Genomic DNA, 12,405 nt, shown 5'->3' with positions numbered 1-12,405 from the left:
TATATATATATATATATATATATATATAGGTATTTTTATTTAAATTAAAGATTATATACATAACAAATGTATCATCAAGTTAACAAGATCTTCTAACTTCAAAATAAGTTATTTTAAAATGTTCTGAGTACTTTTTTTCTAATTAAAGAAACTCATAACAAATATCAAAATATGTAAATATATAAAATATAGTTGTTCCCTTCACATGTTCATATGACATCAAAACAATTTAACGTGGAATACATATGCAAAGCACATCTGTTAGATGACAAGAACAATACAAAACAAATAATGTTTATAAGATAATATTAGTGAGATAAGACTAATTACAAGATTGAACCTCATCAAATTGAAACAAATATATACATTATTACATTAACTAATAAAAAATTTCATTGACCATCTTCATAGGTTTGTGTAAATATGAGATATATATGACGATCAATATTGAACATCACAAAAGAATCTGCAATATTATCTTTTGCTAAGCTTATTATTTAAATCTTCACTTAAATAAGCAATATTATTTGATACAACATATATTTTGAAACTGGAAATCACGTGCGTTGCACGTATCAGAAAACTAGTTTAAAAATAAGCCTAAGACTTAAGACATGCATATACATACAATTTACATATATACATTACCCATACATGCATAAACCTAATATATACACACCATATACAACCGAGTGTATATGTTGTGTATACTTTAGTCATGTTTGACAAACAAGTCATATGTGTGAGTTCAATTCTATACCCTTTTTTTCTACCCTAATTATGAGAAATTATTATTTTTATTTTTATTTTTTTGAAAAAGAAGAACAGAAATGTCAGTAAGGCTAATCTTCTAGTGTCTTACAATATCTTGAATCCTATTTTGTGTTTATCTCTCTTTATGAGATTCAAGACAAAAATGTGAATCTATGAGACACAAAATAGGAGGCAAGGTAGCAGAGTCAAATAGACAAAGTAGAGAACTCTACACTAATTGTTTTTTAGTCCTCTGCCTCTATAAATAAACATCCTTTAAAATTGTGAACATACAAACTATGTAACTATGTTAAGGCTTCTAATATTTCTTGTCTTGATTTATGAATTTTCAATTCTGTTTGTGGAATCCCACAACTTTTCATTTCCTTCATTTAATGTTTGAAGTTACAGAAATTTAACTTGCTGGGGATCAGTCACTGCAGCCAATGGAACTCTTAATCTCACACCTGATCAGCCACACAACAATTCCAACAAAGTCGGAAGAGTCTTGTTCAGTCACTCAATACCTGTGTGGCCTGCTTCTTTTTCCACCTTATTTACTATAAGGATTTCGACACATCAATCGATTACTGGTGATGGAATGGCGTTCCTCATAGCACAGGACGATAAGCCCTCCCCACCGGATAGTTATGGCTCGTTTATTGGAATTCTTGATCCTTCAACCCAAGGTTAGCTAGCTCCTGCATACACTTTAAGAAGACAAATGAAGTTTGCATTCAGTTCTTGATTCATAACTTAAAAAGTTTCTTCTTTTAAAATGAAGGAGGCACACTTGATCAGCTTGCTGTGGAGTTTGATAATTATAGAAATGAACACGAAATCGATGGAAACCATGTTGCCGTTGTAACTACAAGTATGGAGAGTCCTGTTGCAGTCAAAAGTTTAAGTGATGCTGGAATTGATCTAAGGAGTGGAAGAAATATTACAATAAAGATTGATTATGATGGTTGGACTAAAGTTCTTGAAATATCGGTAGCATATGCAGGGCAACCTCTAGTGAACTTTCTAAGACAAGAAATTATCATGCAGGAAGCAGTTCCACGAAATGCTTATGTGGGATTTTCAGCTTCCACTGCCTATTTCTTAGAGGTACATCATGTTCTTAACTGGAATTTCACATTATTTGAATTGCCAGAAGAATCTCTAAAGTATGGGGTTGATCCGAACAAGGAAAATATTGCTCTGCTGGTTGCTACTTCTATCGCGATTATCTCATTGGTAGTGGTTGTGTCGTTTCTCATTACAGCTCGTAAGGATATAAAAGAAAGATTTTAGAGGAAAGAGGACATCGAAATGCTAACAAGAACTGCAGTTAGTGGTCCACAGGTATTTAGTTACCAGAAACTCTCCAAGGCTACTAAAGGCTTCAGCAAAGATAACTTATTGGGAACTGGAGGCTTTGCAAGTGTTTACAAGGGGGTGTTTTATGATTCTGCTACAACTGTAGCTGTTAAACAAATCAACGCGACATCTAAGCAAGGTATGTTTTCCGTTTTTAGTTCCCTTGATTATATGTAGATGTGGTGCCACACTGTGATTAAAATCTCAAATTACATAGAAGTATTTATAATACCAGGTGAGAAGGAATACATGGCTGAAATATGTACAATTGGGCGCCTAAGGCACAAAAACTTGTTGCAGCTACTAGGCTGGTGCCATGACGGAGAGAAACTCCTGTTAGTGTATGAGTACATGCCAAATGGAAGCCTTGATAAATACATCGGCAAGATTTTTCTTGATTGGGACACCAGATTCAAGATTCTATCAGGTCTAGCATCATCACTTGTGTATCTTCATGAAGAATGTGGTAATCCTATTGTACATCGAGACATTAAGCCGAACAATGTGATGCTAGACACCAAGTATAATGCTCACTTGGGTGATTTTGGGCTAGCAAGATTACTCCATAATGAGAACTTTGTTACAACAATGGTGGCTGGCACTCCAGGATACCTAGCACCGGAAGTTAGCTACACAGGGAGAGCTATCCCGGAGTCTGATGTCTATAGTTTTGGAATGGTTGTATTAGAAGTGGTATGTGGACGAAGATCAAAAGGGATTATGGATGAAAATAGCTTAGTCGATAAAGTATGGAGTTCATATGAGAATGGTACATTATTGGAATGTATGGATCAAACACTTGATGGGAAATTTGACAATGTACAAGCTCAAAGGTGTTTTATCACTGGATTAGCATGTTTACACCCTGATAGAACTCTTCGGCCTAAAATGAGAAAAGTAGTGCAAGTGTTTATGAATCCTGACGAGCCATTAATGAAATTGCCCGAGTCTCGTCCTAGTATTGTTTGTGTTTCATGGCATTCTCCTACTTGTTCAACAATAACTACTAGTCTAGATAGCATGAAGCACATTCCGGATGAAGTGACAGTCTCTTATGAGGATGCTTCTCAGACAAAGAAACTACATATATGGTTTTAAAGGGAAGGTACATTTTGTACTTCTAGGACACTCTGAATTTCCTTTTCCCCTCATCTGATCTCAATGTTTGTGTGATTCAACTCTATATGTTCATAAAAAAAGGGAGACCTATGTGTAAATTGTTTCGTTGAGGTTAGGGCTTAATTCATGAACTTGAGCAGATGTGTCTTCAGTAGCCAGAATGATCAATGATAAAATTATGGAAAAACTACATAATTAAACAATACATCCATATCATATCTACTAATCTAATTTATTCTTCCAAATAATTATGTATTATTGGGAAAAACGTCTTAAATATATGTGAACTTTGACCAAAATTGTTGTTACGATACCAAAACTATTGAAATGACCTTTACCCCTGCACTATTTAATTGTGTAACTTAAAGGTATATATGTGTCCAGGTGGACATAGAAAACATCGCATAATTATAAATAGTAATGTGTCCACGTGTAGCATATATATACCTTTAAAATATAATATTAAATAGTTAGGGAGCAAAAGGTTCTCCGTAAAGTTTAGTATCGTAATAGCAATTTCACTCAAAATTGAAATATTTTTCAGATCATTTTCACTATATTATTCCAGTACTTTGTTAATTATGTACCCAAGTTAAAGTAAGATATATCACTCCTTATAAATAGCCTAAAATAGAGTCCTACCCTGCCCACTTAATTATCTTCCAAATTTACTCTTCACTCCCAAATCATTCCGATCTCTCTCCTAATCCTTGGAGAAGTAATTCATGCAATAAACAGTGAAAAGATTTCTAATGATTAAAAAAAATGGGAAGAATTTTAGGAATTTTTTGTTTTGAATTAGTGATATAAGAGATATTCATATGCGTAATATGCCTCCTAAATTGATGCATTCAAATAACATTTCGTATTTAAATACATGTAATTATATATATGTTCAATTGAATATATGAAACAGAAAGAGAAACTAATTCAATAACCAAGTAATAAAACATGCAACTGATAAACATTGAAATTGAAATAACTGAATATAAGGTCATGCAATATATGAAATGGAACTATGGGAGATACAAATAATCAACAAATATCCATGTGAGCTAAGCATGGAGTTAGACGTATAATTTCCATAAAAAGGGCTCGATATACCTTGTTAGGGTGTAAAGGTTGATCTGAGCTAACGTGCTACCACTAAGTTAATATCCATAAAAGGACTAAGGAGTCAGTCCTAATCTGATGGGTAACCCTTAAATATCTACGGTGGCACATAGTTACTGGACTTAATGATTGCTACTAAAGGACGAACACATCAAATTATGTTGATAAAATGATAAATCTAAGTAGCTCAATCATGAATGATAAATATTGATAGATACAATTTTTTAAAGCATCCTTAATAATGAAAATTGATAGATTGAGATATGCATGTGAAATTACATAGTTCTGATACATGAAAATATCTATGTTCTGAGGCAGTGGCAGATCCAGGATTTAAAGGTTGTGGGTGCTCACTTCCTTTAACATAAACTTGTTAGCAATCACAAACGGTAAATGTATATTAACTCAAACTCTTTAATAAAAAAAAAAGTAAATGTATACTAACTCAAACTCTTTAATAAAAAATAAAAAAAATAAAACAAAGATCAATATTATCATTATAAAAAAATGACCTCTACTTACAAGTCATAATGACCTACTACTAATTGGTCAAGTCATAATTGTGCTCGACGACTTTTCATATGTTGAAACGATAAATAATTGCATCATTACTTACATATGCAAATATCTTACTCTCTACATAGCAAACTAAAAAACCATTCAAAAATTCATCACCAATACTATTACGGAGTTCATTTTTAATGTACTTCATGGATGAGAAAGCTCGTTCCACAGAAGCAGTAGCAACGGGAAGAATGAGAGTCAACTTGATAAGCAAATAAACATGTGGCCAAGTTTGATGTAGATCTGACTTGATCAATACTTTAGCAAGATCACTAATTCCCTTCAAGTTGAAGAACCTCTCGTCAGAACCACGAGCATAAACTATAAAGCTATCAAGCTGAAAACTGAGATCCTGAAGCTTGTTATTGTCAAACTCATTCATATAATATTCAGCCAACCTCATTATCTTGCCTTTATCAAAACGACCGAATGAATTAACTGGATTCAAGCTAGCCATACTGAGAAGTAAGTCAGTACTCACAGCATCAAAACGATTATTAAGGTCTTGAAGATGCAAATCAATAACAACATAAAATATTTCAACACGCAAATGATGAGAATATGTAACATCAAGAGCTTTACGCTTTGACTTTCCAGGAAAGTAGCTAGCATTCATCTCCGGAATGACTATATCATGTTTATCACAAAAAGAAGAGACATCATCCATTAGTGATTCGAATTCATTATCCCTCATATTTTGTAATCTTTGCTTTGTAAGAGCAAGAGATCCCATAGCATTGACAATATCTTGATCCATCCTTCGTAATGAGGAGCTCAATTCATTTGTCATCATAAGAACTTTCCACATTAAGTGCAGCATCAAGGCAAAATCAAATTTCTTAATCGTATCCACAAGAGTTTTAGCAAGAAGTCTATCAGTATAGTTTGGACACTCGCATCCAATAAATTCAAGCACATGAATAACTGATGGAAATAGAACAATAAGATTATCTAATGTTCTATAATGAGAACCCCAACGAGTATCACCTGGTCGTTGAAGTCCACGTTCTTGATTTAATCCTCTCCCGGTATGCACTTCTCCTGATATGAGCTACTCCTCTAACTGTTCAGCTTGGTGCTTCCGAAGTAAATCCCTGCGCTTAAAAGATGCTCCAACAATATTTAACACATTAGTAACTAAGGAAAAAATCATCGNCTAGTGTTAACTGCAATTGGTGGGCAAAACAATGAATGCAATATGCTGATGGAGTCTCATTCAAAATCAAAGTTTTAAGACCATTTAGATGTCCTTGCATATTGCTAGCTCCATCATAACCTTGCCCACGTATTTGGGATGGACTTAATGAGTGATCTGAAAGAAAAGAGTAGATTGCTTCCTTTAATGAACAAGCAGATGTATCACTAACATGAACAATACCAACAAATCGTTCTATCACTTCTCCTTCTTTGTTAACATATCTCAAAACAAGTGCCATTTGCTCCTTGTGTGATATATCTTTTGATTCATCGACTAATATACCAAAATAATCCCCATCTAAATCTTCAAGAATAGATTTGATTGTTTCCTTAGCACAAGAATCAACAATGTCCTTTTGAATACTTGGAGAACACATCATTTCATTTTTTGGAGTTTTTTCTAAAATAATGCTTCCAACATCTTTATTAATATCTCCATACCATTGCAAAAGTTCAAGAAAAATACCTCTATTTGAAGAAGATCGACTCTCATCATGTTCACGAAATGATAATCCTAATTTCAAGAGAAATCTTGTCACATCAACTGAAGCACTCAAGCGACGTCGAGACTCACTTTTTTCTTTCTTGGATTTTTTATCAAATGAAGTGCGTATTGATTGTGATTGATTCATCAAATCAAGCATCTTGTTGAAACACTTGTTGTGGATGCTATTTACATCTCCAACATGAGCTCTAAATCTTTCTGTAGCTTTGTTCCAAGCTCTAAAGCCGGTCTTCGTAAAAGAAACATCAACCATATTTCCACGACTTTCATATTCATTTTTAAACAAGTAGCAACACAAACAGAATGCAGCATCTTTTGTTATGCTATACTCTAACCACTTACGATCCTTAAACCAATTAGGAAAGAACTGCCGCATTTCCTTCCCAAACTTAGTTTTAGGAAATTTATGATCCTTAGGTTGGCAAGGCTTTTTAAGAATATAATATCTCCTAATATCATCACGTATATTAGGATTATACTCTGCAATGGGCTTTCTATTTCCCGGATTAGCTTCAAGAGATTCTAAATCAACATCTGAAATAAATATTTTCTTTTGAATTTTCGGAGCTATGGTTGAAGCAGTAGATGGATTGGTAGAGCTAGAACTTGGATACCCAATTTTCGATCTTGTGACATACTTATCAATCTCAATATGTAAAGATAAATTCCTACAAAAAAACAATATCATCAAATAATTAATTCACATGATTCAATTATTTTTTATTAAAATCTATAATTTTCTATCGATAACCCAAACAACAATCAACAATTGTCAATTAATATATCTATTTGATTTTTCAACACCACAAGCACTAATTAGCAATATATGAGTTAATGAGCACCAAATACGTATACATTCTAAAATTTAATTTTTGAATCAAGTAATTGGTAAAAAAAATATTTATTTCAAAAGTATTCAAAAAATATATTTTTAATCTAAAGTCTAAACCTATTTATCAAGTAACAAAAATATTATGTGGAATCTATTTTAAGAATTAAGACTTAAGAGTACCATCCATAAGCAATGTAAATCTTAAAACGTAATTTCCCAAACTCTTTGTTTTTTCATTAACTAACTTTAATCAATCATCAAATTTTATTACCTTACTTTTGTATTCTGATTTTGAAAAGAAAATAGGTTGAAGTTTGTTGTTGGGCAGTTACGCTGACGGTTTTCTCTTTGAAACAAGAAGAAGAAGAAGAATGAATGACTTCGTAGTTTGCTAAGAGAAATAATCCCATAAAAGTTGGAAGTGCAAAAGGTTTTAAAGCATAGGAAAAGTTAAAATAAAAAAGAAAGAAAAATTATGCTACCTAAACTAATTAAGAATAGGAAAAGTCAAAGCAAGTAAGAATAGGAAAAGTCAAAACAAGTACAAAATTTGGAGTTAAATAAGCCCTTAATTAGAAAAAGGAAAAATAAAAATAAAAAAAGTCATAAAATTCGTTGGAATTAATTTTTTTAAAAAAAGAAGAGTTAAATAAGCCCTTAATTAGAAAAAGGATTTTTTAAAAAAAAAAAACAGGTATAAAATTCGCTGAAAAAAATTTAAAAAAAGAAATGCTACTGGCGGGATTCGAACCCTCGCCAGTGGCTTCGCGCGCCTCTTATTGCAGAGGTTTTAACCAGCTCATCCACAGATGCTTTTGATCTGTGGGTGCTCATTTAAATTATAATAACCTATGCATCATATTTTCTATAAATATATATATATACAAAAATTTTTGGAAATCAATGGGTGGTCGAGCACCCGCGTCTGGCTTACTAGGTCCGCCCCTGATGATATATATATATATATATATATATATATATATATTGTGGGTGTGGACGTTTGAAAAATAAATAGACCTCTAAATCGCCGATTGATCGACGAAAATCATTAAAATGTCATTGATTTTTATGTTCTTTTTAGATTTCCAGAAGGATATTCTTGACCTTTTACCCTCAATTAAGTTTCCTAAGTCTATATATATCATGGTCTAATAACCTCCGCATTCACGGCTAGCCATCAAGACAAATGAAATTCACATGTTCTAAGTTCTCTCAAAGAAGAAGCTGTGGTTCTCCAACTTTAAGCTTCAGTTCAAGGTTTGAAGACAACCTCATCTTCTCATGTATGTTAGACTATCATAGTGATGGTTTGAGTTCATCCTCACACCATACATATATCTAAGTTCAATGAAAGAGTAATCTAGGCTTTTATCTTGGATTTTGAGTATTGTTGATTTGAGTAGTATCGTTGATTGTTGAGTTCTTGATTTTTGAGTATTGAGTTATCCATATTGTAATTTAGATCCTTAAGTTTATTTGTTCATATCTATATTTCAGCATAACCCTATTTTGAGAATCTTTTAAAAGAATCTTTCTTTTTGTCTTAAACTGATTCTCCGAGAAAGTAGAGACGAGTTTTGTGTCATTAGATATAGTGAACTTAAAAGCCATGAAAGAGACTTTACTTAGTGCTGTTTTTCGGACATTCTAGGACACTTAAACCTAGTGCTCTGACACCAAGTTTGTCACACTCTCAGTTACCCCCGAGACACAAACACGGGACCTAGGACACAAGTGATCACAAACTAACCTTGCTAGCATGACCATGAACATACTAAATATTATAAATTGGCCCGAAACTAAATCTTAATTAAAATGAAAAGATGGGAATGCCCATTTATTATAACTGAGATATATGAAAACTGATGAGTTTAATACAAAGAAGATGTTATCTCAATACTAAGCTGAAACAAACTATGTTTGAATATAGCCTCTAACTTACTAGAAATGCTGGGCCAAGCCCCAACTAAATCTAGCAAAACTGAACCTAAAGGACTGAAACTAGTAAAAACGAACTCATGACTATTATCCTCGGAGAATGAGGACTCACCAATTCTGCTGAACTGGAGATCAAGAATCGATCTAAATGTGATCTGAATGCTGAGAACTGGAACCTACATCACGAGAAGATATAGCACACATATGCGCCAATACTTGAAAGGTACGGAGCATGTAGGATAAAGTTAAGTTGAAATAATACATAATTGAACAAGCACAAAACCAAGTATAATATTTTGAACATGGTACACTAAATGCCGAGCTAATTAGATGTAATGACCAACTTTATAACATACTAAGACTGAATAAAGACTGAACTGTAAATATGGTCAATGCAATAGAGTCAGACTAAGCTGTGGGAGGTGCTAATAACCGATAATAAAATCACATGAGCTAAATGTGGAGTCCGATGTCTACGCCCCATTAAGAGGACCCAATATACCCTGCCAGAGCTATAAAGACATGCTGACGTGATCACTAAACTGATGCCCACAGAGGGGACTTACAAACAACTTCTCTAGTAGATCTGAGACTATTTGGGTATGCTGAACCCTAGTCCAACTCGGTATTATGCTACACTCAGTGAATTAAGTGGTTAACTTATTATAACTAATTTTCAGTAAATACTGGATAGCTCAAACTGAACATGCAAATTGAGAATGCAATAATAATTTGATAGTGATGCATTAAAAACTGAGGCATGTATAAGTTAATAACTGATATATATGACCTAACATGTGCAATTCAAGAACTAAAGAAATACATATCTAGGGTTCTTAAATTCACGCAATAAGCCTACTAGCAACATTATAATCTTATTTGGAACATATTAATAACTACTTCATGATAATCTGCTGAAATTCAAGAAGCCCTAGGTCTATTCATAATGAGGGAATCAAGAAACTGACTAAATTCTAGGGACTCAATGGGTGAAAGGAACCCACTATGAAATTCCACATACCTCCGTAGGTGGCACCTACACTTCTGGAAAATCTGAGTTCTGGTCTATCTAGGATACGAGTTGTTACATATATAATGATTTTTACCCCCGAAATCACTCGAATCAATTCATTGTCTCGAATTCCAAAAAAATAAATAACCAAGTGATCCACTCAAATATTTCTCTCTCTATAGTTATAAGAACAAGGATAGGGTTTCAAGGCAATCCTAGAATTTCACCATTGATAACTAGCAATTGGCATCAAGATCTGATTGTATTCACCTATGGAGTCCTTCCTCCGTAGGGTTCCTAAATTATCCAATTTGAAAAGTTCAATTCCCCAACTGAGTTAGGATTTTATTCAATTGGCATGTGTTCCTTTCAATTTTTATCCAACCGATTGTTTTGGGTCTTTTTATGGATGAATTGAATAAATTGCATGTTTCTAAGTTGAATTCCCATGAACCCATGTGAAATCCATAATTTCTAGAATGGATCATATGATAAAAAATTTGAATAATGAAAGATGAGTTGATGAAGATGTACACATTCTTTATGAAAAATGATTTAAGTTGCTATGAGAGTAAAACATCTATGTTGTTGTTGGGAAATTATTTCAAATTATTTCTCACATACAAACGAAAGCATGAATATGAAAGGATTCTCTCACATAAAGTATTCTTAGAGTTGAAAGGATTTCTTAACTAAACTTTGAGTCTAGATTTAGGAGCTATTCTAATTATGTCTCTAAATTGGATTGGTTGCTTAATTGACCTTTCGGTGTGTGATAATATGACTTTAGCTTGGGTTGTTTATTTGATGTTCCTTTCAATGGATAATGAGAGAAGATTGATACTGACTATTCTGTGGGATTTTACACTTAGCACCGAGAGCATGTTGATATCGAAGCTCAATTGTAGCTTGAGGTCTAGTTTATAGTATCAATTTGTTTCTCCCATACCTATGTGCCCCCGTAGGATGATTGTCTTAGCTAGACATTTGTTTTTTATCCACGTAAGCTAGATTTTCAAGGTCTTACCTTGGAAAGAAGGACTCCTTCTTTCGGTTACGGGCAGATGCTAGATTCCATGTTAATAGCTAAAATGGTCTTAATGTTGGTTAATGTAAACATCTCACAAGAATAAACTAAGGTTACTTCGAGAAGTATCGCACGAATGGTTTAAGGATGTTAGCTTGCGTTGACTATGTTTTATGACTTGTATTTCTAACCCTTTTTCCTCATGATTTAGCTTGGTCATTGCATATCAAGAAAATGTCTTTTTAGCATGGTTTCATACTTTTATTTATTTCAATAATACTTTGTACATTTTTGTACTAACACATACTCCAGCCTACATTATTATAAAAGTATCGGTTTCGACGCTAAAAATTTGCATCCCCGTTGTCTAAAGTTCACTACTGTAGAGTTGAAGATTGGTGAGTCCTTATGTTCAGAGGACTAAGCTTTATTGCATATTGTCTTTACTCTTTTTAGTATTGTATCTCATGAACGGGTTACATCCTGATTAATCTTGATGTACGAGATGTCTTTGAGACTATGTTATACTTCCTCTGCATTTTATAAACTATTATGTTTTTAAATTATCTTTTAAAATATCCCGATTTAATATTATGTTGTATGAAGAATGCTAAGTGTCTTGTTTAGATCCTCTCAATATCCTTTACGCCATGTAATATGTAGGGTATACTTTGAGTCATGACAGTCTTTCACTCTAATGATTGATACTAGGTGAACAGAGATAGAGTATCAATTCTACCATCATAACAAGTGGTAAAAGGTAGAGACGTAGACACAGGTAGAGGCAAAGGGAGGAAGACACGCACCAAGAATGGAGCTTGAGTCACCTTTCACCTTTTTTGAGTTCATATTTTGATCTAAAGGAATCTTGGAGACCATGTATTTAGCCACACTTCTTTCAAATCTGAGAGTGAGCTACTCGTATTCGGGTTTTCACAAATCTTTTTCATTCTGATGTCTTCATTTCTTGAACATTAATACTT

At 33.2% G+C, this 12,405-nt stretch overlaps 3 protein-coding genes across 3 annotated transcripts in view; 2 read left to right on the top strand and 1 right to left on the bottom strand.

The window, feature by feature from the left end:
- Nucleotides 1-2,049, top strand: part of LOC107027672 (lectin-related protein-like) — a 9,592-nt gene extending 7,543 nt beyond the window's left edge. Inside the window, exons 3-4 of the mRNA XM_027919297.1 lie at nucleotides 1,197-1,442; nucleotides 1,538-2,049. Coding sequence (XP_027775098.1) covers nucleotides 1,197-1,442; nucleotides 1,538-2,049 — 758 coding nt within the window. The remainder of the gene's footprint in view (nucleotides 1-1,196; nucleotides 1,443-1,537) is intronic.
- An 18-nt stretch (nucleotides 2,050-2,067) lies between these two features.
- LOC114073871 (probable L-type lectin-domain containing receptor kinase S.7) lies at nucleotides 2,068-3,213 on the top strand. Its single transcript, XM_027919296.1, has 2 exons — nucleotides 2,068-2,254; nucleotides 2,351-3,213. Exons 1-2 carry the CDS (start codon nucleotides 2,068-2,070, stop codon nucleotides 3,211-3,213), a joined length of 1,050 nt encoding a protein of 349 aa, XP_027775097.1.
- A 1,711-nt stretch (nucleotides 3,214-4,924) lies between these two features.
- Nucleotides 4,925-8,279, bottom strand: LOC107027671 (zinc finger MYM-type protein 1-like). The gene is made up of 3 exons (XM_015228771.1): nucleotides 8,197-8,279; nucleotides 6,149-7,281; nucleotides 4,925-5,835 (listed from the first exon to the last, which is right to left on the bottom strand). The coding sequence occupies exons 1-3, from the start codon at nucleotides 8,277-8,279 to the stop codon at nucleotides 4,925-4,927; spliced, it is 2,127 nt and encodes a 708-aa protein (XP_015084257.1).
- Between the last annotated feature and the right edge of the window lie 4,126 nt (nucleotides 8,280-12,405).

This window comes from Solanum pennellii, chromosome 8 (genome assembly GCF_001406875.1).
Source record: "Solanum pennellii chromosome 8, SPENNV200".
Taxonomy (NCBI): domain Eukaryota; kingdom Viridiplantae; phylum Streptophyta; class Magnoliopsida; order Solanales; family Solanaceae; genus Solanum; species Solanum pennellii.
This window is presented reverse-complemented; position numbering and strand designations above follow the sequence as displayed.